Raw genomic sequence first — 27,679 nt, forward strand, 5'->3', positions numbered from 1 at the left:
GTTATATGATATACCCAACAGCACCTAGTCATGCAAAAGTGGCAACGCCTAATTGTAGATGACGTAAGTCATTTCTCAATGGTTCCAAGAGGCCCCCCTCATGCTAGTGTTGTACCGGCACAACAAGGGGTAAATTTATCCTAGATGGAGGTGAATTTTTCACTGCCGTAAAAAAATAGCTGACAGGAATGTCAGGAAATATAATTATGACTGCAAGAGCGAATTACCGTAACATAAGTACCGAATAGAAAACTGTTCTACCAAATATTAAATCTGAGTTTCTGTTTAGATAACAATAAAATTTCATGCATGGAAACAGGAATCCAATCAGGAAAAAGCAGCATTTCAAGCGAGTGTCACATCGATGGTCTTGGTAGCTTTCTTGGTTTCCAACTTATCGATTGTCACGGTGAGCAACCCATCCTTATAAATTGCAGAGATCACATCAGTATTCATATCCTCTGAAATCTCGAATTTCCGGGAAAATTTACTAAACCTCTCAGCTTTCACGTACTTAACTCCTTCCTCTTTCTCCTTCTTTTGGTCGGCAGTGATAAGCAACTCCTTGTGGTTGTCCACTAACTGAATGTTAATGTCAGTACTATTTAGACCAGGCATTTCAACTAGTAAGGCGTATGAGTTGGGATATTCCTTCACATCTGTGCGGATTGACATCAAGGATGCTACTTGGTTCTTTGTTACAGCGGCAGGGACGGTAAATTCAGCTTCGACTATGCAACTATCATTCACAACATATCCTCTAGCTGGGTCGTAAAATTCAGTGAGAGGCAAGAACGAATGGTAACCCCAACCACTCTCCTTTGCAGTGAATTTGTGATCAGCATCTACATTAAAGGGAAGAAGATGGAATCATCAGAAACAATTCACGACTGTTCACGATACACAAAGTGTGAAACAATCAAAATTACTCCAAAAGCTTAAGCCGTTGGATTTGGCATTATTTAATCATTTATAAGACTTCAACATTGATATTAAAAACCCACTTGTAAGGCTAACCCAAAGAGGGGCCACATGTGCAACGTATATGTGCCAAGTCAAAAAAATAGGGGCCACAGGTGGGGTGATATAAAATTTCCACTTGTAAGGCCAACCCAAAGAGGCGACACGTGTACAATGGACACATGTGCAACGTGTATGCCCGAGTCACACATTAGGGGGAGTGTTGAAGTCGTATAAATGATTAAGAGAGCACTCCCAGGAAAACCGCATTCCATTTTGACAAAGAAACATGCATCAACCATTTTAGCCACGCCCACTAAAAGACAAATGGATGGAGCTCAAATCCCCTTAAAAGCAATAAATAGAAAAAAGTCAAATCAAGTTCATTTCCTTCTTAATTTTATTTTCGAAACAGAATCTGGTTTTCAATGATTAAATAACACCAACTCTAACTGCTTAAGGGTGGGAGTAATTGGTTGTTTTTTTTTTTTTGATTAGTAATCGGGGTTAGGCAGACCCCAAAACCAGATAACAGGAAGGCGACGAAATTACAGTCTAAAGTAGAGAGTTCCTTCATCATCCTCTTTAACATAGTCAATGAGAGGATGAGGAAGGGACAACCCCAGCAAACAGGAACCCTTTAAAGGGCAGTCAGCTTTTGAAAGGAAATCTGCTGGACGGTTTGCTTCTCTCCAAATGTGGGACACCCTCCATGATTCAAATCTAGAGAGGGTATTTTGAAGATGAGCTAGAGCTTGCCTCCTTCTCCACGGACAAGGGAATATGCCTTTGATAACATTTACCGCCAAGAGTGAGTCGGATTCAATCCAAAGATGCTTGATGTCGAAGGAGGAGGAGGCCAATGAGACACCATGAAAGATGGCCTCAAGCTCCAATTCCTGGATTGCCATTAAATCCATATCCTTTGAGAATAAGGCTAGAACAGAGCTTTCTGAGTTACGAAGAAGTCCACCAATGGAGGCTAAGGAATTCGCCAAAGAAGCATCACAGTTGAGTTTGATACACCATGGCGGTGGACGCTCCCACCTACAGCTCCTGACGGGCTTTTTAGTGTTGAACAGGGGAAGATCAAAAGCCTTCGAGAAGGCCAAATCTCTGCAACTATTATGGCTATCAAGCCCAAGGAAAATGCACCTGCTTCTGATGATATGCTGGATATTATTGAGAATCACTTGCTTATGCATACTGGCACCTCCATATATCCTGTTATTTCTCTCTAGCCAAATATGATAAATTGAGGAAGTAAAAGCTACTCGGATAGCAGTTGAGAGTTGATTTGAACCAGGGTGAGTGGTTCTCATCCATTCCTCTTCAACCAGGAGCTTTCTTTTTGGGTTTCTTCTGTGATTGAATTGCCTCAGCACATTTCTCCATATCCAGGCCGAGAAAGAACAGTTGAAGAACAAATGATCAATACTTTCAGGTTCAGCAGAACACAATGGGTATCTGGTTGCTCTAGCTGGGCCAAGGAAGGATAGCCTATCACGAGTGCTGAGTTTTTGATGGAGGGCTAACCAAGATATAAAACTCATTTTGGGGATGTGCCCCTTGAACCAGATGGAAGAGGTCCAAACTAATTTAGTTTGGTGCTCTCTAATGCCATTCCAGGCACTTTTCAAAGAGAAAGAACCATCAGAGGTATCTTTCCAAATGGGTTCATCTTCAATATTTGGAATAATCAGGGCTTTCTCGAGGATCCGGTTGATGGAGGGGAGCCTATGCAACATGATAGGATCCCAGGTTCCTTTGTGGAGAATTTGATGAACTGAAGTCCGAGGATGAATAGCGTTTAGCTCTATTCCTTCAGGGTACTGATCTAAGATAGGTCCATCTGGGTGCCAGGGCTGAGTCCAGAAATCGATACCCTGTCCTTCGCCAATGATATAACAGATGGACTTCTTTGCTGCCTCTCTGCAATTAAAAACTATCCGAGCTCCCCAAGACATTTTGCTGGGATAGTTAATTGTACAGAAATTCCTCTTCTTTACATATGATGGAACCAAGAAACCCAGAGGGAATTCTTCTTCTTGATTAAGCTCCATATCTGCTTCATATTGGCAGCTTGATTTAGGTTCTTTAACTTGCGTAACCCCAATCCTCCTTCAGCCTTTGGGGAGCAGATTGTGTCCCAAGCAATTGGGTGATATGATTTCTGAAGGGAAGGACCAGCCCATATGAAATTTCTGAAAAAAATTTCAATCTTCTCCAGAATACCAGCAGGAAGGTGAAAAGATGCTGCCCAAAAAAGGTGAAAAGAGTTTAGAATGGATTTAGTGAGCTCGACTCTTCCAGCTCTAGATAGGAGTTTGTTGGACCAAGCAGCAATTCTCTTATGGATCTTGCTAATGAGGGGAGCACAATCAGCTGCAGTGAGCCTTGAAGTGATGAGAGGAAGGCCTAAATATTTGATGGGAAGATGGCCTTGAGGTATGTTGAGAGAGTCTTTGATGGCCCCCCTACTGCTGATATCTCCTTCAGAGAAAAAAACCTCACTTTTGTTTAAATTTACTTCCAAACCAGAGCACTGCTTGAAACGATTGAAACAATCCTTAATTCCCTTCGCCGAACTAGCAGAAGCATCTGCAAACAAGAGAACATCATCTGCAAATAACAGGTGAGTGATGGAAAGGTTACCTTTAGAAAAGGGAGACTTGATCAAGTTCTGGGTAGCAGCTTCTTCGATAATGACTGAAAGTATTTCCATACATATACAGAATAAAAGAGGGGACAAAGGATCCCCTTGCCTTATACCATTTGAGGAGGTGAAGTACCCACAGGGTGAACCATTCACTAGAACCAAAAAGGAAGCTGTCTGGATGCATTGTTCGATCCACCCGCACCAAATTTGGTTGAAACCAATCTTCCTCATGAATTGTATAAGAGCTTGATGGTTAACATTATCAAAAGCTTTTTTAATATCCATTTTGAGACACATGACAGGAGCTTTAGATTTCAGATGAAAGTTGTGAACCAGATCTTGAGCAAGAAGAATGTTGTCCTGAATGGCTCTGTTTTTTATGAAAGCTGATTGATGAGGACTGACTATATTGTCCATTACCTCCTTTAGTCTCGAAGCTAAAATATTGGTGATGATTTTGTACAGATAGTTGCAGAGGGATATCGGGCGGTACATATCCGGGGAGGACGCTTCATGGGATTTTGGAATTAGGGAGATATAAGTAGAGTTCAGACCAAATGGCATTTTCCCAGCGTGGAAAAAGTAGGAGGTAGCATCAGATATATCATCCCCTATCAGGTACCAGAAAGCTTTGAAAAACTTTCCATTAAACCCATCCGGCCCGGGGGCCTTACTACCATCAGTGCATCGAATGGTCTCTGCTATTTCTTCACGAGAAACTTGCCTTGAAAGGGAAGAAGCTTGATCAGAAGTGAGGAACCTTTTAGGATCAGGGGTGATAGGCTCCAATAGCACTCTCTGCTTGTTGAGAAGAGCATCGTAATACTGAACCAGAGTGTCTTTAATGGATTCTGGATCAGTGGATATGAAACCTTCAGAGTAGGCTAGAGCATGGATGCCATTGCAATTTCTTCTGGACTTCATGGCTGAGTGGAAAAAGGAAGAGTTTGTGTCACCAAGGTTTAGCCAGGATATTCTGGCCTTCTGCCTGTAAAGAGATTCCTCGTACTTTGCTATCTGAAAGTAGTTTTCAGTAGCTTTTTTCTCTTCAGCTCTTAACTCTGGATTTTTGGGGTCTTCTATTAGCTTGGATTGGATGCTGTTAGGATTATTTTTTGCTAGAGGAAGTTGAATATCAACCCGGCCAAAGACATTTGTGTGGGACATGATCCCGCGAGAGGGGCGTGGGGCGCGAGCCGCCGCGCGCTCTCTCTTGGTCTCTCGTTCCCACGCGATTGGCGTGTGCATTTTAATTATTGATTTGAATTTGTCTTTCCTGTAAACTTGGGATCACTAAGGCAATCTGAATTCCACACGAAAGAGACTGACAGAGTCGCCACCTAGATGTGGGATCTAGGACCCGTAATTAACCAGAAATCTAGACTCGCTACCTGGTTACGAGAATGGAAGGTATGGGGAGTTATCCACCACATGCACCATTCCTGCCCGATAATCGGTCTTCGATTCCAAAAGCTAACTCTTTTAAATTTATTTTAAATGGCTCATTCAACTCTATGTTATTGTGCGAACTAAGTGACATGCATCCTAGAATCTAATTTCAATGTGAATCCTAGATGTGTATCTTGATTTATTAATTTGTCTGGATTCATTCTAAGTGAAAGTTCTCCTAGAATTCTAATTTCATGGAAAACCCTAACTGATTTGATTAAGTATTTACAAGAAAATTAATATACAAAACACCACAATTTGTTGTGGTGCCGACTCGCGGGTGGTATGCCGTCAGACATCCAAGCTGCCTACGTACCCAAGCCTCACTGGGATCAGAGTCGACGTAGTTCGGTGCACCTAAGCTAAGCTACATATGCCTAACTCAACTAGGACACCGACTTAGACGGATTTGACTGTTTCAACAGTTTTAAGAGGAATTATTTAATTCAAGTTGAGGATTTTATTATCTTAGGATTTCATCTAAGATGCTATATGATTCTTGTCTGAATGCAAGTTGTCCCTTAGACTAATGCAGGTTTTGCCTACATCCTAGTTTACTAGGCTTGTCCTAGGAAAAGATCGGGTGACTAGTGTAACTAGACCTATGGTACGGTTGCTATTCATAGCAAGCGTCCGTGATGAGGCTGGACTCCTAACTCTAGGACTCCCTAAAACCTAGGACACGGCACGACACCAGTGTTCCTAAATTGGGCTCTAATGGTTCTTAGATTGGAAACCATAATCCAATGGTTCCGAAAGACACAAGATAAATCGATTTAAGTTCTCGAGGTTAATGAGTTTCAGATTTCGAAGATTTTCAGTTTCTAGACATTTAAGGATTACCAATGGTTCTAGGGTTCACCAATTTCGGCCTTGAATGGCATCCAAAGGAGGGAATCGTGCGCTCTTTCCTTGTGCAATTTAATACTTAGGTTATAGCATCTTATTGCCTGGCAGAATCTCAGGATTTCCGTGGACACTAACCTCGGAGCCAACAACATGCTATAACTTAAATATTCAAATTGTCAAAGATCAAGTTGCAATTGGGATACGATTATGGATGCACGGGCCATTTTTCCAGGAAAATCTAAAGATCCTAAAATTTCTGTTTCAATGGATTAAGGAGTGAACATGTGACAGAATTTTAAAGTTCTTTAGGAATTTTTATATGATTTTCAATTAATTTCGAATTTTCCATGGATTTTATCAATTTTAAGCATATGAGCGGTTTTACAAGTGAAATTGTTGCAAATAAATTCGAAATGATTTGAAATTTCTACAGCAGCAAGATGAAAATGTATGTAGCTTACAGGATGAGTTTTGCATATTTTTACATTAAATTCACATTTAATCTTGATTAAACCATTAAATGTCCAGATTGCACAATTAACACATAAACTAGTAGAAATATAACTCTAAATTCTATGAAATTTCTACAGAAATACTATATGAATCAAAATAGCATGCAGTGAGATTTTCATGAATTTTAGAAATTATTTACTACCAATTTCGGATTTTACAATTTCCAGACCAGATTATAAATTAACACTACATCCCATATTAAAACAGATCCAAATCACACGAAAATTTTACAGTAACAAGTAATATGGAAGATAAGACTACTGTAAAAATTTTATGAATTTTAATGATGATCTGATGTTAGTAACAATTCTCCTAAAATCTGATAAGTTTCAAAGAAAATATTAAATAATATACCAAATAAACTCCAAAAATCTTTAAAAATTCATGGTAAAATGAATCAGTAACATATTATTTTCCCACGAAATTTCATTAATTTTAGAATCTGTTTGGTATATAATTTAATTTTTCTTCATCAAAAGATGTTTTTTGAAGAGTTTTCCATTTTTAAAACACAATTTGCGGAAAAAATCAGAATAATTCGGAAAAATACGGAAATATTTCGAGAACAATGCACCTACCTGTAGTGAAGATCTTGCCGCCGCCGATCCGATCCGCCGTCTTTCGCTTTCTCTTAGAGGGAGGGATTGGGGAGTGATTTGAAAAGATTAATGGAAGAAGAATATCTTAGAGAAAATGATGGAGGGAGTGGTTGGAAGAGATAATGGAAGAGAAAGAGATAATGGAAGATAAATTTCTTTTTTTTTTTCTCCTCTCTCTTATGGATGGGAAGGGAGATATATATAGGGAGAGAAAGAGAGAGAGAGAGATATGTTGGTGGAGAGCTCATCATGTTGTCCCTCTTAGTGGAGAATCCATCATTATTGTTCTTAGTGGAGGGCCCATCATGTTTCTTAGTGGAGAGTCCATCATTATTGCTCTTAGTGGAGGGCCCATCATGTTTCTTAGTGGAGAGTCCATCATTATTGCTCTTAGTGGAGGGCCCATCATGTTTCTTAGTGGAGAGTCCATCATTATTGCTCTTAGTGGAGGGCCCATCATGTTGCTTAGTGGAGAGTCCATCATTATTGCTCTTAGTGGAGGGCCCATCATGTTTCTTAGTGGAGAGTCCATCATTATTGCTCTTAGTGGAGGGCCCATCATGTTGTCTTAGTGGAGAGCTACCATCATTGCTCTTCATAAGAGGCCTCACAAGAGGCCCCACTGAGGCCCCACAACGCGGGCCCCACAATGTGGGCCCTCGGTTGATTCGATTTTAAACAAATGTTCAATGCGGGCCCACCAAACGAGTCCGAATTTAATCAAAATGCATCATGCGGCCCCACCAAATGGGTCCAACTTTCTCGATCCAAATTTAATCGAAGCACCCAATGCGGGCCCACCAAACGGGTCCCAATTCTCTCTGGTTTAGATTTTTCTGAATAATCCTTCTCAACATTTAGCGGGAAAATACGAAACACGACGGAAACGACCAAAAATATTTAGAAATGTAACAAACGGATGCGGGAAAGAAAGACATTGGAAAACCGACGGAAAACAAACCCTAATTTCTTTATCGATTAAGGTAGAGCAAAATGGGGTGTCTACAGATGCCCCTCTTTGGTAGAGATGACGTAGTCATCGAATACCAAAGTCAAAATGACAGAGCCATTTTGCGTAGCTTTAATCGACAAAAGACTCTACACAAACGGAACTTAGACGCAAACATTTACTACCTAATGCAAGGCCCTAAATGAAATCCTAGAATTAGAACATAATAAGAAATCCTGATGCGGTGCCGTTCACAAACGGGCAACGAGAGAATGAGATACCACTTTCGAATGGATTCCGAACAGAAAGAACAAAGATCGTTCTCAAGCGGTTTTTTTTTTTTTTTTTTTTTTTTTTTTTAAAAAAAAAAGAAAATGAGACATCTTTCACAAGCGGGCTCAAGGAGGATAAGAGACCATTCACAAATGGATTCAGAAAATGAGGTACCGTTCACAAACGGGCTCAAGGAGAAGACGAGACCATTCACAAATGGACTCGAAAATGAGGTACCGTTTACAAACGGGCTTAAAGAGAACACATGACCATTCACAAATGGACTCGAGAAACGAGGCACCGTTCACAAACGGGCTCAAGGAGAACATGAGACCATTCACAAATGGACTCAGAAAATGAGGTACCATTCACAAACGGGCTCAAGGAGAATAAAAGACCATTCACAAATGGGCTCAGAAAATGAAGTACCGTTCACCAACGGGCTCAAGGAGAAGACGAGACCATTCACAAATGGATTCGAGAAACGAGGCACCGTTCACAAACGGGCTCAAGGAAAACATGAGACCATTCACAAATAGACTCAGAAAATGAGGTACCGTTCACAAACGGGCTCAAGGAGAATAAAAAGACCATTCACAAATGGGCTCAGAAAATGAGGTACCGTTCACCAACGGGCTCAAGGAGAAGACGAGACCATTCACAAATGGATTCGAGAAACGAGGCACCGTTCACAAACGGGCTCAAGGAAAACATGAGACCATTCACAAATAGACTCAGAAAATGAGGTACCGTTCACAAACGGGCTTAAGGAGAAGACGAGACCATTCACAAATGGACTCGAGAAACGAGGCACCGTTCACAAACGGGCTCTAGGAGAACATGAGACCATTCATAAATGGACTCGAGAAATGAGGCACCGTTCACAAATGGGCTCAAAGAAACAAGATAGCTTCAACCACGAAGAATTTAGAGATTTTTCATAAACTTGAATTTGACGTAGGATTGGATTTGATGAATTTTTGATTTTTCAGAAATAAGGCAGCGTCCACAAACGGGCTCAAGGAGGACATGAGACCATTCACAAATAGACTCAGAAAATGAAGTACCGTTCACAAACGGGCTTAAGGAGAAGACGGGACCATTTACAAATGGACTCGAGAAATGAGGCACCGTTCACAAACGGGCTCAAAGAAACAAGATAGCTTTGATTGATGAACTCAACAACGAAGAATTTAGAGTTTTTTCATGAACTTGAATTTGACATAGGATTGGATTTGATGAATTTTTTTATTTTTCAGAAATAAGGCACCGTCCACAAACGGGCTCAAGGAGGACATGAGACCGTAAATGGACTCAGAAAAATGAGACACCGTTCACAAACGGGTTCAAGGAGAAGACGAGACCATTTACAAATGGACTCGAGAAAAGAGGCACCGTTCACAAACAGGCTCAAAGAAACAAGATAGCTTTGATTGATGAATTCAACAACGAAGAATTTAGAGTTTTTTCATGAACTTGAATTTGACATAGGATTGGATTTGATGAATTTTTGATTTTTCAGAAATAAGGCACCGTCCACAAACGGGCTCAAGGAGGACATGAGACCGTAAATGGACTCAGAAAAATGAGACACCGTTCACAAACGGATTCAAGGAGAAGACGAGACCATTTACAAATGGACTCGAGAAAAGAGGCACCGTTCACAAACAGGCTCAAAGAAACAAGATAGCTTTGATTGATGAATTCAATAACGAAGAATTTAGAGATTTTTCATGAACTTGAATTTGACATAGGATTGGATTTGATGAATTTTTGATTTTTTTGAACTTAATGAAATCGAGGATGTTATAGATCGTGCCTGACAAAGATATCGGAAACTAGGACTTTGACGAATGATGAAACGGCAAACCGAAGAACCATTACTAACAAGAATGGATTAGAAACACTTTTATGAAACTTCAACAAGATTTTTCTCAAAGAGACTGCTGGTCTTGTCTTTGGGGATTTGGATGACTGAAACCTTGAACAAGACACTTGAAATTGGTAATCTAGAACAACGGCTCTCTTGGATATAATCATGGAAAGGTGGGACTTGCCTCTTGATAGGTGTTTAGATAAACATTTCTTGACCAGGAAAGTATTTAACTAACTGGAAGGAAATTCTGAATTTTAACGGTTCATCTTTCTGAGAAATTGGCTCGACCATCATTGCATCTGAGGCTCTTCCAAGCTTAAGATGCCTTCCTGGGGTATGATCTTTTTACGGAAGCTGGGCTTTCTGATGTTTCTACTTCTGAACTCTTCTGAGTTGATCATCTTTGAAATGAAGCTGTTTGACTGGATTCTCAAGCTCTTTCAGGTACAATCGCAGGGAGCTGACGAAGCCGGGCCTCCTTCACCGAGACAGTTGCATCATTTGGACATATGGATGACGATTGACTCTTTTTAAATAGAAAACTTAGATAAAAGGCACTACTCAAAGGATTGAGGAGCTCTAAAGGAGTGAACATAGAATAACAACGATTGATTAACTACACTGACAGACACAGTAATGCTTCTGACTTAGTTAACGTTTTATTTGGTAAGTCTATCCTTTCAAGGAATATTTTTTTCAATTGGTAAACACTGGACTTTTTCCTTAAAACAGTAATGCCTCAATGATTTAATTACAACTCCTAGGATTGCTTAGCTCCAATGCCCCCAGTTTTGAGGATGTCACTTGAATTTATTTGAACTTCAATTGATCTTCAGTCCTGATACCGGCTGTAACCTTCTTATAAATTTGCTTGAACTTCAGTTGATCTTCAGTCTTGATACTGGCTGTAGCCTTCTTACAATGATTCTCTTACCATGACCAAGTCACCTCTTCAGGGTTTTTAACTTGGCGGACCGTGGTAGCCTTAACTTTTGCCTGAACCGTCTTTCTAGGTTTTCGATTCAGCAGGCTATCCCCTTAGCTTTTGCCTAAGCCGCCCTTTCGGGTTTTCAACTTAACAGGGGAATGATCTTAAATTTTGCCTAAACCGCCCTTTCAGGTTTTCAGTCTAGCAGATCTTCAAACTCCATTTTTTTTATTCATCATCATTTTTTTTTTTTCGGGACCTAGATCATTAGTTCTGAACACCGGAAGGACTTTATAGGTAGGATAGGGCTTTTCAAAGAATGGCTTAAGGTTCAACAAAGATTTCGACCGAACCTGTGAATAGGTTGCCTACATATCCCAAGGTAGGAATCAAGTCGTGTATAGTTCAGGGCGAATGCCCCTAGTTTGAAGATAAATTGTTCGAAAGTTTATTGATTTTTCTTTTTTTTCTTCTTTCTAGAATAATTGACTTCTCTTCTTTAGGAACTTGTCCCCTTTTTTTTTTTCTGAAAGGATTGAATTTCTTTTTTTTTTTTGGATTGATTGAATTGCTTTTCTTTTTTGAATTGACCGAACTCAGTTTAACCGAGCTGCCTACGTACCCCAGTGTAGGGATCAGGTCTCGTGTAGTTCGGGGTGAATGCCCCTAGTTTGATGGGTTTTCAAGAAAATTTCATTTAGGCTCGAAGGGTTTGCAAACCAGTATTCTTTTGACGTTGGGTTCTGATTTTGGGATTTATTCGGCCAAAGGAGGCCTTCCGATGTTCAGATTGGGAGTCGATCTAGTTTACTAGAGTCCCTCTGGTACTGATTATTTATTTTTTTATTTTCTTTTTCTTTTTTTTTACGGAGTTTGACGGCATTTCCAGGTAAGAGATAATAAATCTTCTTCTTTCAAGATTCTAATACGTGCCTTCGACTTTCATAGAGCGAAACTTGTTCTTCGACATCCTCCATCTATGGATTTGTAACTCTTGATATCTGATGATCACTTTTCAATGCTTGCTCTTGAACTTCTTATCTCGAATTTGATGGCTTCATGTTATGAATTTGAGAACCAAGGTCATTGATTGGAAATATGAAAGTTGTTTCCACTCCATGCCCCTTGCATAGCATATGATATTCACTTCATTCTTTCTTGAACCTTCTATCTGGGTCTTTCTCTTGGCATTAATGGTAACACTTACCGGACCATCTTTTTATCCTCAAAATGGGTTTACCAATTCTTCACACTCTTCAGAGGGTAATGTATTTTCAATCGGCATTTACTGGATCAAGGTTTCAGTGCCAGTGTTTACCACTTTAATTTCATCTTTGAAAGGCTGAGATTGGCGCTCCTCCTCTTGTTCAAGTAATCGTTGTGACTCAAGTGGAGTTTCGTCAATTTTGTCCTCATTTGATGAGGGAGTCTTACTTTAAGATCAGAAGCACACTTAAGAAACAGACACCAATGAACTTTTGGAACTGAAATTTTTATTTAAAGAAATGGCTATTACATCTGATGACCTATCCTGAACATTCTTAGGATTCACAACTCTAAATAAAAAAGAGAAGCAGAAGATATCTTGCCTGGACTAGGCATTGACCTTGAAATGTAAGACCGGACTCAACAATTGTACTGACCATGATTACTGATTCGCATAGGGGAACGCCCCTAGTTCAAGGATTATGATAGTGAACTCTGAAGGACTTAGCAAAATATTCTTGAAAAAGGTTGCCCTTAGAGTAAGAAAAGACCAAGGGTACAAGCAAGATTGGATCATCTGGACCAGGCATGATCAGATCATGAGATTGCATAATCGAAAGATTGTGAGATTCTGCTCCTGCCAGTTAGGGGATGGCATGAAGATACGATCGAATCGTATGACAGAAGAATGAAAGACGCACGATCAAGAGATTAGATGAGATAGTATAAGATTGCTTTCAACGGATAGATCATGAATGACTAATCCTATGAGATCTTTGGAAATGATGGGATTTATATCCTAACCCCAAAGGAAAAGTTTTTAGTCTTCGCACATTTTAACAGTGTTACCTGAAGGCATCAACCCTAATCCTAATCTAGCGGAGTGGAGAGAGGATCTCGACTCATGACTTTGTTTGTGTACCTAGGACCGATCGTAGCCATTGGAAGATGGACTACGGCCTAATCTAGACACAAATGGGTAAGATATCCTAAACTAGGCTCACACATGTGGTGCACATGTGTTCGTATACTGCATGCATGTGTGGGTTAATCTAGGGGTAAGGCCAAGAGTCCCCTTAGCGCGAATCCATGTTCGATATACTGTACCAGTGTCCGGCGTATCAGTACGTGAACAAGAGATCCGTTTACGCACCATAAAGGTACTAGGCTAAGGGTGGAATGCTTCTCTATCACAGAGGCACCAGGTGATGAAATCCCAGTCAACCATGCTAGATAACACTCCGGGTTCCTAAAATAGGACGTGTGTGCATGTGAAATGCAAGGGTTTAGATGCAAGTGATGTAAGTGTGTGCAATAAGTTCGCGCAATCTATGATGCCTTCAGGTTTTGTTAAATTAAGTTCGAGTAAAATATGATGAGAAAATAAAACGAGACAAACTAATCTAACAAGTATAGAGTTTTTATGAGCCGGTTAAATTAAATTCAAATGAATTATCTTTTGAAATTTTAATGAAGTTAGGTGGTCCCCAGCAGAGTCGCCAGACTGTGGGACATGATCCCGCGAGAGGGGCGTGGGGCGCGAGCCGCCGCGCGCTCTCTCTTGGTCTCTCGTTCCCACGCGATTGGCGTGTGCATTTTAATTATTGATTTGAATTTGTCTTTCCTGTAAACTTGGGATCACTAAGGCAATCCGAATTCCACACGAAAGAGACTGACAGAGTCGCCACCTAGATGTGGGATCTAGGACCCGTAATTAACCAGAAATCTAGACTCGCTACCTGGTTACGAGAATGGAAGGTATGGGGAGTTATCCACCACATGCACCATTCCTGCCCGATAATCGGTCTTCGATTCCAAAAGCTAACTCTTTTAAATTTATTTTAAATGGCTCATTCAACTCTATGTTATTGTGCGAACTAAGTGACATGCATCCTAGAATCTAATTTCAATGTGAATCCTAGATGTGTATCTTGATTTATTAATTTGTCTGGATTCATTCTAAGTGAAAGTTCTCCTAGAATTCTAATTTCATGGAAAACCCTAACTGATTTGATTAAGTATTTACAAGAAAATTAATATACAAAACACCACAATTTGTTGTGGTGCCGACTCGCGGGTGGTATGCCGTCAGACATCCAAGCTGCCTACGTACCCAAGCCTCACTGGGATCAGAGTCGACGTAGTTCGGTGCACCTAAGCTAAGCTACATATGCCTAACTCAACTAGGACACCGACTTAGACGGATTTGACTGTTTCAACAGTTTTAAGAGGAATTATTTAATTCAAGTTGAGGATTTTATTATCTTAGGATTTCATCTAAGATGCTATATGATTCTTGTCTGAATGCAAGTTGTCCCTTAGACTAATGCAGGTTTTGCCTACATCCTAGTTTACTAGGCTTGTCCTAGGAAAAGATCGGGTGACTAGTGTAACTAGACCTATGGTACGGTTGCTATTCATAGCAAGCGTCCGTGATGAGGCTGGACTCCTAACTCTAGGACTCCCTAAAACCTAGGACACGGCACGACACCAGTGTTCCTAAATTGGGCTCTAATGGTTCTTAGATTGGAAACCATAATCCAATGGTTCCGAAAGACACAAGATAAATCGATTTAAGTTCTCGAGGTTAATGAGTTTCAGATTTCGAAGATTTTCAGTTTCTAGACATTTAAGGATTACCAATGGTTCTAGGGTTCACCAATTTCGGCCTTGAATGGCATCCAAAGGAGGGAATCGTGCGCTCTTTCCTTGTGCAATTTAATACTTAGGTTATAGCATCTTATTGCCTGGCAGAATCTCAGGATTTCCGTGGACACTAACCTCGGAGCCAACAACATGCTATAACTTAAATATTCAAATTGTCAAAGATCAAGTTGCAATTGGGATACGATTATGGATGCACGGGCCATTTTTCCAGGAAAATCTAAAGATCCTAAAATTTCTGTTTCAATGGATTAAGGAGTGAACATGTGACAGAATTTTAAAGTTCTTTAGGAATTTTTATATGATTTTCAATTAATTTCGAATTTTCCATGGATTTTATCAATTTTAAGCATATGAGCGGTTTTACAAGTGAAATTGTTGCAAATAAATTCGAAATGATTTGAAATTTCTACAGCAGCAAGATGAAAATGTATGTAGCTTACAGGATGAGTTTTGCATATTTTTACATTAAATTCACATTTAATCTTGATTAAACCATTAAATGTCCAGATTGCACAATTAACACATAAACTAGTAGAAATATAACTCTAAATTCTATGAAATTTCTACAGAAATACTATATGAATCAAAATAGCATGCAGTGAGATTTTCATGAATTTTAGAAATTATTTACTACCAATTTCGGATTTTACAATTTCCAGACCAGATTATAAATTAACACTACATCCCATATTAAAACAGATCCAAATCACACGAAAATTTTACAGTAACAAGTAATATGGAAGATAAGACTACTGTAAAAATTTTATGAATTTTAATGATGATCTGATGTTAGTAACAATTCTCCTAAAATCTGATAAGTTTCAAAGAAAATATTAAATAATATACCAAATAAACTCCAAAAATCTTTAAAAATTCATGGTAAAATGAATCAGTAACATATTATTTTCCCACGAAATTTCATTAATTTTAGAATCTGTTTGGTATATAATTTAATTTTTCTTCATCAAAAGATGTTTTTTGAAGAGTTTTCCATTTTTAAAACACAATTTGCGGAAAAAATCAGAATAATTCGGAAAAATACGGAAATATTTCGAGAACAATGCACCTACCTGTAGTGAAGATCTTGCCGCCGCCGATCCGATCCGCCGTCTTTCGCTTTCTCTTAGAGGGAGGGATTGGGGAGTGATTTGAAAAGATTAATGGAAGAAGAATATCTTAGAGAAAATGATGGAGGGAGTGGTTGGAAGAGATAATGGAAGAGAAAGAGATAATGGAAGATAAATTTCTTTTTTTTTTTCTCCTCTCTCTTATGGATGGGAAGGGAGATATATATAGGGAGAGAAAGAGAGAGAGAGAGATATGTTGGTGGAGAGCTCATCATGTTGTCCCTCTTAGTGGAGAATCCATCATTATTGTTCTTAGTGGAGGGCCCATCATGTTTCTTAGTGGAGAGTCCATCATTATTGCTCTTAGTGGAGGGCCCATCATGTTTCTTAGTGGAGAGTCCATCATTATTGCTCTTAGTGGAGGGCCCATCATGTTTCTTAGTGGAGAGTCCATCATTATTGCTCTTAGTGGAGGGCCCATCATGTTGCTTAGTGGAGAGTCCATCATTATTGCTCTTAGTGGAGGGCCCATCATGTTTCTTAGTGGAGAGTCCATCATTATTGCTCTTAGTGGAGGGCCCATCATGTTGTCTTAGTGGAGAGCTACCATCATTGCTCTTCATAAGAGGCCTCACAAGAGGCCCCACTGAGGCCCCACAACGCGGGCCCCACAATGTGGGCCCTCGGTTGATTCGATTTTAAACAAATGTTCAATGCGGGCCCACCAAACGAGTCCGAATTTAATCAAAATGCATCATGCGGCCCCACCAAATGGGTCCAACTTTCTCGATCCAAATTTAATCGAAGCACCCAATGCGGGCCCACCAAACGGGTCCCAATTCTCTCTGGTTTAGATTTTTCTGAATAATCCTTCTCAACATTTAGCGGGAAAATACGAAACACGACGGAAACGACCAAAAATATTTAGAAATGTAACAAACGGATGCGGGAAAGAAAGACATTGGAAAACCGACGGAAAACAAACCCTAATTTCTTTATCGATTAAGGTAGAGCAAAATGGGGTGTCTACAATTTGCATTCCAAATCTTGATGCACCGTTTAACTTCTTTCAGCTTTCTGGTAACCCTGAATAACAGATTTCCTTTGAACTTGGAGGCCCAAGCTTTCTCCACCACTTCGTACAAGGACAGATCTTCCAGCCACATATCATGAAACTTGAATGGTTTTCGGTCATGGGAGTTTGGTTCGAGAGTTTGAATGATAATGGGGCAATGATCAGATAACCCAGGATTTTTAAAATTTGCCAAAGAGAGGGGGTAACTGCATAGCCATTCTTCATTAACCAAAGCACGATCCAGCTTCCTAAGTTTCAGATTTTCCGGGGCAGATTTGATTGTCCAGGAGAAGGTGTGCCCCAGGGCCTTGAGATCCGAAAGATAGCAATCAAAGATACAAGAGTTGGAATCTTTGATGTCGCCTTGTATCGGACCAGACCCACCATATCTTTCTTCGCAGAATCGAACAATATTAAAGTCACCTGCTACCACCCAGGGCTTGTTTATTGAAGAGGCTACAACTCTCAGGTCATCCCAGAGGATTCTTCTGTCGCTTCCAGCATTTTTAGCATAAACCATGGTAACAGAGATTCTGATATCCGAATGAAAGTAAACAATGTCCCCATGGATATGCTGAAGGGAGTCATTATGAACTATGAAATTAATTTGAGATGGATTCCACAGAATCCAGATACGGCCTCTATCAGTGTGGTGATAGTTGGCATACCTGGACCATCCCTCTGCAATTTCATTTGAGTATTCTTCGAACATGTCTTCTGTGGCTTTGGTTTCTAGAAGGCAAATGAAGGAGAGCCTTTCTTCATGCAAAAGACTTTTGATGTCTCCTCTTCTTCTCTTCGAGCAGAGCCCCCTAACATTCCAACATCCTATCTTGATCATTGGGAATGGTTGATGCAATGGCGGCATTCTGAGATGCAGAGACAGAATCCTTCAAGTCAGAGCTTTCAGATTGCAAGCTGTGATCCTTGGAAGAGTTTTTTTGATTTGTGATTAGGCCTGGGGACCAGTTTTTTCGCAAATTTTTAAATCTTTGAGAATCTTTCAAAACAGAATCCTCTTATGAATTTTCCATTTCTCCTTTGCCAGATTTCTCTCCTTCATCCTCACTAATCACTAGTTCATTTACTTCCCCTTCGTCAGGAAGCATAATTTCATTTTCTTCGTCCTCTTCCGATTCTAATTCTTCATCACCTTCATCCTCTTCTAATTGTAAAGCAGAGAACAGGTTGTGGGTGGTCATCTCTTGAAGAACAATGGCTTTTTCAGGATTGACACTCTGGGTGGGATTAGGGTTATTCATTGAATCAGAATTTTTGGAGGGAGAGGCTTGATTTTGGGTGATTTTTTGTATGGGCCTCCATTTTTTTTTCTCTACAACGGCCTTCTTTAAATTGGGAACTTGTTGGGGGCAGGATGAAGGGGTGTGGCTAAAAGTTTTGCACAGGAAACAGGATTGGGGTTTCCAGTCATACTCGATTGGCTGAGAGGTGAGATCAAAAGAAGTTTTGATGGGAATGGAATCAGGTAAAGGAGCTCCAGCTTCAACCTCGACGCACATTCTTGAAAAACTTAGCCTAGATTCGTCTGCTGTTTGGCTATCCATGAAGAGGGGAGTTCCTATGCCGCTGGCGATTTTGCTTAAAATTCTGGGAGTCCAGAATTTAAGATGAAGGCCTGGCAGCCTGATCCAGATAGGGATGGATTTCAGGTTTTCTTTTTCTATTAGCATGTCCTTTGCCCATTTCCAGAGAATCAGAGGCCTTCCTCCATAGGAATGAGACGAAGCTTCAAGAACTTGAGAGCAGTCTTCCTGGTTGGAGAATTTAAAGAGGAAAAAATCATTACTCATAGCAAAAAGCAGCAAATCTCCTTTCAAACTCCATTTCCGCGCTAAATGATCCCTCAGCGCTAGATAGTAAGGTCTTCTTCCCAAGAAATATCCCACAAGACAATTTTCCCATTTTATTTCAGCTTCTTCGACTTCCTGGTCTTCAACTTCAATGACTATCTTTCCTTCTTCATTTTGATTTGGGGGTAGGAGATTTAGTTTAATGGGTTTGCAGGATTTTGGTTTGGAGAAAACTCACAACTCCTTGATATTAAAAGGTCCACGTCTACAGGGCCAACCCAAAAGAAGAGCCACATGTGCTACGTGTATAGCCAAAAAAAAAGAAAAGAGCGGCAACAAGTGAGGTGAGTGTTGAAGTCGTATAAAAATGATTAATTAACACCAAATCGAACGGATTAAGGTTCTGGGGGTATGGGTTGTTTCACAATCAAGGAGTCGTGACTTGTGAAACCAGGACCTTAGCTCTATACCATGAGAAGTAAAACAAACAACTACTCCAAAAGGTTAAGCTGTACCATTTATACTTCAAACATAAAGTCAGTTAAGTAACCAACTCAGATTGAATATAAAATCTTAATCTAACGGATCAATTCTGTGTGCCATTTGGGTAGAAGTTCCCACGCTCTAATTACACACCCAAACTATCTCTAGATATATGCAGAAAGAAAGAGAGAGTAAGTACTTTTTACGGCAGACATGTTGTTAAGTTGATCAATCACAGCCAAGCTATACTTCACTTCTCGTCTCCACCCATTCGGCAAGCTAATCAAATCAGCAACAGCTAAGTATACGGACAATGAATCTTCCTGATATTTTCCATTAGAAATCTGCAAGTGCCTATCCCAAAGTATGCAAAGCTGATTAAGCAAACCTAGCAAATTAGACAAAATAGCTCAACAAAAATTTTAAGAAATCAATTATTTTCAACAAATCGATTGCGAAACAAGTAAAAGAAAGAATAGGAGAGGAAGATCTGTTTACCATTTACAGTCACCGAGAAGAAAACTGTCCGAGTAGTGGTCATCATTCTTCAATGTAGAGAAGTTCTTGATCGTCCACCTTACTTTCCCACTTAAAACTTCCATCACCTTCACAGAGCTCAGAATCAAAACCTAAAGAGCTAAGGAACAATATTATAAACTGGCTTTAAATAAAAGAAAAATAACTCACATAGCCCTTCACATTAAAAAAGTAAAACCGGGAAATCTTAGCTTGTCTTCCCCATATATGCATTGGAACAACGAAACATTTGTTATTTCTGAGGGGAAAAAATACCTAGAGCTACCCAAATTAATGAACCAAATTCACGTAAACTCTGCCATCTTGGGAATCCAATATCACATAATTCTCCACATCTATCAAAAAAATTCATTACGTTACAAAATCCAACCAAAGCTCGTACACCCCGCTAACTTGGGAACCCAAATAACATAATTAAAAACAAATTCACATCGTTTCAAAATCCAATTGAAGGGAGTAAACTCTTCCAACTGCAAACCCAATTTCATAATCCCCCTCACAGTAAAAAATAACCCATTCAATATTAAGGAAAGAGTTGACACGCAAGTAAAATCCCGTTTTCTATCAACTTTTCCTCCATACTCCATCCCTCCAAACGTGAGATTTATTTCTAGTCATCATGTCACAGCGTGTTATGATGGGACGGGTCCCACGATATCCACCCAAGGCATGCATATGGGAGAGCCACCATTTTACACCTCAGCTTTTAATGGGGTGGGTCCCATTATTTTTCACCCATGCATGGCCTCGGCCAAGAATGCTAATTATATTATCGGGAAATTGTTCCGTGGGTACTAGGTAATTTAACACGTGGAGGGAAATTGGGTTACTTGTTAGTTTGACCCTTTAGCCGCGTGGTATGCATAGTGAGACGTGATAAAATAGCCTAATGCTTATTTTGCAGGTGGAAGGACCATGGGGAAGATGCACGCGAGGGTGTAGGGACCATCTTAGACCAAGATAAATATTATTAAGCGGATAAAATTTAATTAAATAATAATAAAAAAAGGTGCTCACATTTGTAGGGGTATCAACGGATCCCCTTAGGATCGGATCCACCTATGTCTCAATCACGATCCATTCAAATCCCTTATCGGTCGGATCGGATTCAGAGTGTTCATCGGATCCACCAATGTCTCAGTTAGGGCTGGCAACGGGGCGGGGCGGATGTTGCATTCCCCGTCCCCGCTTCGGGGATGTCGGGGAGTCCCCGTCCCGCGAGGAATAACTAATCCCCATCCCCGCCTCGCACGAAAATCTTCACCTCAAAAAAACTTTTTAACACCCCTAAAAAAAAGAGACAAGCCGTATTTGTGCACTTATCAAAATATGGTAGTGGCAATATGACTAGCATAAAAAAAAAATTTACTGTTAATTTAAAAAACACTAAAACAATACGCAGGGCGGGGCGGGGCGGGTCCATCTCCATCCCCGCCTCGTTCGGGGCGGGACAGGGCGGATCCCCGGTTTCACGGGTGAAATTGCCAGCCCTAGTCTCAATCACGATCCATTCAAATCCCTTATCGGTCGGACCGGATTCGGAGTGTTCTTTGAATCATACTTCTTTTGTCTTAGTCACGATCCATTTCAAATCGGACAGTGTCCTAGTAGGCCCTACTTACGTTGTACATAGTTAAAATTCTCAAAAGAGGGCGAGAACAAGGTGCAACGACGACGACATTGGATTGGAGACTTAAAGTCAATTGTTAGAGAAGGAAAAGAAGAGGCTGACTCAAGACTTGAGACAGATGAATGACAAAATGCTGAAAATAGAAATCGGTTGAAAATAGGCAATGCCCTTAATACCCTTATAATACTGACAATGCTAAAATACCCTTGACATAATACTTAATGTTATGAAAATTGAACGCTACTTTCTTAAAATAATATAATAATATAGGATTTCAGACTCCCCCCCCCATCGCCCCCGGCTTTTATTAGTTGTCTGGATCTGATTAGTAATTTTTTTTTGGATCCTATTATCGGCAGCCCAAATATGTCTATGGATCCTAGTAGTGTGTCTAGGTCCTATTTGTTAAACTGAGGATTCGGTTGGTCCATCGGACTGTTTGGATCCATTGACACCCCTACACATTTGAAACCGAAGGGCAACTCTAATGAATAATTAGAAAATGAGTCAAAACCTGTCTCTTTGATGACCAAGCGTTCTTGAGTGCCGAGAAAACAATCCAAAGATATGTTGACACCGTCAACCATTGAATGCCACGAGGGACATCTCCCCCGCGAAAGTACCAATTACTCCAAAAGCTCAAGCTGTTGGAGTTGTTATTTAATCATTTACAGTTACTTCAACACCCCCTCACATGTGGCCCCCTCTTTTTTTCGGGTTGCCCTTAAACGTGGACATTTTAATATCAAGCAGTTGAAAGTCTTGAACAAGCTCTGATACCATGTGAGCAATCGAGCAATGCAACAAAAGAAGATCTTTATTCACCGTGTCTTTTGTGTATATATATTACAGAAACTTATGGATATTACTAAGATCTTTTAAGAAAAGCAAAAACAAAAGACTCCATACTCGGGCAAGTAGTTGCCAACGTGCTAATTAAAAGGCTCTTGGTGGTTCCATACTCAGATTCGGTTAAAATATCATCGTTCTTTGGGATTCGCTAGGGAATTTGGTGGAAAGGCATTTCGTCGCTGATTTTCACATGAGAGGCTCACTTTTTAGCGGATTTTGTCGCATACAATTTATTCATCTTAGGTGACTGCTTTCTCATGCAGCCGTGAAATGCCTTTCTGCGAAATTCCCTAGTCAGCATAAGAATAGCCAGGAGGGGATGTAATGACTTTAAATGAAGCTGCTCTAGCGAAAATAGAACTGGAAAAAAGCAGCAGTATTTCAAGTAAGCTTGACCTCGATGGTCCTGGGTTTCTTGGTTTCCTTATCTCCGGTCAAAGTGAGTACCACTGATAATCAACGCCTTGGTCCACCAACTTGACGTTAAAGTCATTAAGGGGCCGTTTGGATAAGCGAATTTTAGATTCCGGGATTTCTTTAAAATTGTAGCTAAGAGACAAGAGAAGAAGCGGACCAGCCATCGTTTTTGACTTCTCGTCCTTCTTCTCGTCAGCAAGACAGTAGCAGATCCTCATATATTTCCAGGTTGTTGAAATCTTAAGATACATGAGAGATTTTTAAAACATGAATTTCTCACTTAAAATCCAAGAAACGATGTCAGGACAGCATATAACAACTTGATCATGAACCTTCTTTCACACTGTTTTCAAACTAAAAACCTGAATTCTAAAATCCGCATATCCAAACGGCCCCTAAGTTTTAGACCTAGCATTTCAACCAAGATAGCGTAACTTCAACTTCGATTATACAAGTATCATTCACAGTATATCCTTTAGCTGGGTCGTTAAGTTTAGTGAGAGACACAAATAGAAGAAAAGACAGCTAGGTTATTGCAAATATCAAAATACCAGCTAGGTTAGTGCAAATATCAAAATATGGTTGTGTTGGTAACATTTCCCAATTAAAAAAAGTCAAAAGGCAGTCGTGCAAATATCAAAACCCTAACTCGTGGGCCGAAAAAACCAATCCAAAAATCATGATGTGTAGGACCGAAATCTCCCCATCCTCCCTCAACAAATATAACACAAGAAAAAAACTGAAAGACTAGAAGAGAGGGAATGGGAAATTGTCTAAGACATCAATCTTCAATATTTGGGCTGGCAACGATTGGGGGTCAATGGAATCTGTGAATAAACTGGAGAAGGAAGACGAGACTCTATTAGGGGAGAAGAATAGTGTTGGTCTACAGAGGTGAAGATCAAATTCACAAAGAAGCAGTTGGAGGAATTGATAGGGAGAGCAGACATCAAGGGGTTGTCTATCCAGCAACTACCTGCACAGCTGATAAACATGAATGATGACTTTTAGGTAAGGCACCGATCATGGAGACCCGATCTAAAGAGTATCCGGCCAAGAGGTGAATTGATTCAGACAGCAACGAGAAAGAGTAGATCGGGATAACGATTATTTGTTGTGACCGTGAGAAGGAATTCTTCTCAACCGGACATTTTCTCATTTTATATTAGAAAAAATAGAGTAATCATAATGGAATATATTTTTACCATTTTCTTTTCTTAGAATTCAATAAAATGCAAAATAATGAATAAATAAAATAAGCATACAAATCAAGCACATAACAATTTTGGCTTATACCACTCGGATCGACAAACTCAATCCTTTGGGTTGGGTAGAAAGAACAAGAAGTAAAATTCTTGCCAAATAATTAGAAAATATTTTCTACTTCAACAAAACTCCTTTTTAGAGATGGATGCCAAGCTTAGGGACTAACATACACATAAATTGAGGTACTCTTTGAGAAAAATGTCCAAGCTCCTCCAACAACTAGCTTAGGGACTAACTTACACATAAATTTCTTAGGAACTTATAGATACATAACTAGCTTAGGAACGTGTGCATTCTACAAAAACTGCCATAACTCTCCTGAAGAATTTTAGAGAATTTCTATTTTTCTTGAATATCTTGGATAAATTACAAAGACAATTGATGGTGCTTATAAAGAGCACTTACATGATAAACATAGAAATAAATCAAGACAACTATGGAAAGAGATAACACTAGAATATTCTAATCTAACCTAATCAAATCTACTTTCCTAATCTCTCTTGCTTGCCTCTTCTAATCCACTTGGTTAATTTATCAAGTTGCTTCATTTAGCCAACTTACCCAATCTACCTCCAAGATGATCCAACGGTGAGATCTTAACCCAATCCAACCGTGGGATCCCACATATTCTAACATGCCCCCTCAAACGTATATGGATTGAAAATCGATATACGTTTGAAAATAATGAAAAAATTCCCAATACAATAGAATTCCCCAAATTACAAATGTAATCAAAATCAACTGATTTGATGCACACTTCCAGAAATCGATGACGAAATCCTTGGATGAAGACTGATGTTGTTGCCAATGATCATAGACGATGGTTACCGAAGAAGATGTCGCTTCACTTGTTGTCACGAAGAGGGCTTAAAAGCCAATAGATCATAGCCTCGATAGGGCTAGATAATACTCAAGCCTTGATGGGTGAGTAAATATGGGTCACTATGGATCAAATGCCGGAATGGGCAAGAATTGGGTCACTATGGACCAATGCCAGAATTGGCAAGAAATGGGTCGCAATGGACCGATGCTGGAATGGGCAAGAATTGGGTCACAATGGACCAATGCCGTGGGCGAGAAAGGGCCACGATGGGCAAGAAATAATGGGTCAGCAAGTACTGATCCTCTTGGAATTTGACTCTCAGGCACGAACCTCAAATAATCAAGGCCCCTCAACTGAGTAGATAAATCAATTTCAGGCACGCACCTCAAAAAGGTACCTCAACTGAAATAGGACAAGGAAAAGGGATGGAAAAGAAAAAAAGAAGAAGCGACAGCAAACGACTACTATAATGACAACAACAACACAAAACTTTGAAAAAGTCGAGAAATTGAGTGTGAACATATCAAATTTGGGGATTTCACATATGGAAGATTTTGCAAGAAAAGGATTCAATTAAAATAAGGATAAAAAGGGGTTCTATATCAATCTTGGGGGAAGGTTTTGCAGAACAGCTCCAATTCAGGGTGATTGTGGGCACGAATTTGCAGCCTGCTTGAGGGTCCTTCAATCATGGACGTTACTTGTTCCATGCCATGCAGTGAGAGACTATCTCATGGAATGGGATGATTCCAAGGACAACTACTATAGGAGACAGATGAATATAAACCAAACATGTTGAAGGAAGCAGTAAGAAGAAAAAAAAGAATGAAAGGGAAGTGTTTGCAGCGTTTGCGGATGGGTCCGGCGTGGGAGATTGTAGGAGGCCCGGCAGACGGCTAGATCGGCCGTCCGTCGGAACACTGTGTTGCAAACTTCGCGGTCAAGGCACCTTAGGACCGAATTGCTCTGATACCATGAAGAATTTTAGAGAATTTCTATTATGCTTGAATATCTTGGATAAATTACAAAGACAATTGATGGTGCTTATAAAGAGCACTTACATGATAAACATAGAAATAAATCGAGACAACTATGGAAAGAGATAACACTAGAATATTCTAATCTAACCTAATCAAATCTACTTTCCTAATCTCTCTTGCTTGCCTCTTCTAATCCACTTGGTTAATTTATCAAGTTGCTTCATTTTGCCAACTTACCCAATCTACCTCCAAGATGATCCAATGGTGAGATCTTAACCCAATCCAACCGTGGGATCCCACATATTCTAACATCTCCAACCACTTGTCAAATTTACGAGTTCTTATACTAGTTGGAAAGAGCACCAAAAAAATCTATAATTTCATAGTTTACAACTTTTCAATATTATTTGATTTAGTAGTCCAAAAATCACGTTAAAAAATCTAGCTATTGCTTTATTGCAGGAATGTACCTGAAATGCCGTAATTGGCTGGGTCAACTCGTCCTTGAATTCGCTGGGTCATTTTCATGATACGGGATAAGAACAAAAACATTGAAGGTAGATGGAATGCCGTAATCACTGGGTAACTAGATCTTGAATGCATTATCTCCAATTTTCTTAAGCACTCAAAAAGTACCATCCGCACGATCTTAAAGTTTGCCAGACTTCTCCAGTGGAAAATGCTCCTTGTGTAGATGAACCCATACAGGATTTCCTTCATTGATATTAGCCTTTCTCCTATGCTTATCCACCCATGCCTTATAGTTTTGAGTGTTTTTCTCAATAACGGATTTGACTCTTTCATGAATTTTCTTAATTTCCTTTGCTCTTGCCTCCGCATCACTACTCAACTTAGTAGTAATAGGAATATGAAATCAAGAAGACCTTGAGGGTTAGAACCATATACTACCTCAAAAGGACTAGCACCAATGGTGTAGCTAGTAGAGAGATTATATGTAAATTCAGCTTCAACAAGAACAAGATCCCATTGTTTCTTATTGCCACCTACATAGCTACGAATGAGGTTGCCATGAGTTTGATTAATCACCTCCATTTGGCAATCGGTTTGAGGATGGTGGAAAGAACTGAATTGGAGTTTAGTCCCCATCTTTGCCCATAATGTTCTCTAAAAATGATCAACAAACTTTTGATCCCTATCCAATGTGAAAGTTTTTTGTATACCATGCAACTTCACAATCTCTCGGAAGTAGAGATCGTGTGACTACTTTAGATGCATTATAGGTTTTCTCACATGCCACAAAATGTGACATTTTAGAAAAACGATCAACAACTACCATGATGGAATCTTTTTCCTTGGTGTGCATGGAAAGTCCAAAACAAATTCTAAACTCACAACCTCCCAAGGAGCTTGAGAAATGAGAACATGAGTATAGATACCGGTGTTTTGGATCCTGCTTTTAGCTATATGACATATACGATATTGTTGGAGATGACATTCCATATCTTTATCCATTTTTGGCCAAAAGAAGTGTGTTATCGTCAAATTCCTGCCTCTAGATCTGACGATTAATGGAGAATTATTACAGAAATCTATGAAATAACTAAGATCATAAGCACGAAATTCTCTTTGTTGATTGAGCAAGAATCTAAAGAATATATTTGAGGTTCAAAGCAAATGAATGGGTAATAACAAGGAGAAAAATAATTAGAGTACATATCTTCTAGTGACCGGATTTCAGATCGGAGACAGATCGGAAAAAATGAAGTTCTCTCACCAGAACAATGTTCTCTCTTTTGTTTGCTTTCTCTTCCTCTCAAATGAGCGGGAGAGTCCTCTTTTATACTAGAGG

At 39.7% G+C, this 27,679-nt stretch overlaps 1 protein-coding gene across 1 annotated transcript; it reads right to left on the reverse strand.

Moving 5' to 3' along the window:
- Window positions 1-245: 245 nt before the first annotated feature.
- On the reverse strand, window positions 246-26,976 carry LOC143849503 (MATH domain and coiled-coil domain-containing protein At3g58370-like). The gene is made up of 4 exons (XM_077358548.1): window positions 26,779-26,976; window positions 19,870-19,993; window positions 19,564-19,752; window positions 246-845 (listed from the first exon to the last, which is right to left on the reverse strand). Exons 1-4 carry the CDS (start codon window positions 26,974-26,976, stop codon window positions 346-348), a joined length of 1,011 nt encoding a protein of 336 aa, XP_077214663.1. The 3' UTR covers window positions 246-345.
- Window positions 26,977-27,679: the final 703 nt, after the last annotated feature.

This window comes from Tasmannia lanceolata, unplaced genomic scaffold (assembly GCF_043159265.1).
Source record: "Tasmannia lanceolata isolate RefF3 unplaced genomic scaffold, GAP_Taslan_0.1 ptg000018l, whole genome shotgun sequence".
Taxonomy (NCBI): Eukaryota; Viridiplantae; Streptophyta; class Magnoliopsida; order Canellales; family Winteraceae; genus Tasmannia; species Tasmannia lanceolata.

Bases quoted from the DNA above. Each gene is read 5' to 3' on its own strand.
- LOC143849503 (XM_077358548.1), bottom strand. From the start codon at position 26,976: ATGGGGACTAAACTCCAATTCAGTTCTTTCCACCATCCTCAAACCGAT. The intron at 19,753-19,869 runs GTAAATGGTAAA...CTAATTTGCTAG, and splicing joins CAGTTTTCTTCTCGGTGACT to GTTTGCTTAATCAGCTTTGC. The intron at 846-19,563 runs GTACTTACTCTC...CCTTTAATGTAG, and splicing joins CAACATGTCTGCCGTAAAAA to ATGCTGATCACAAATTCACT.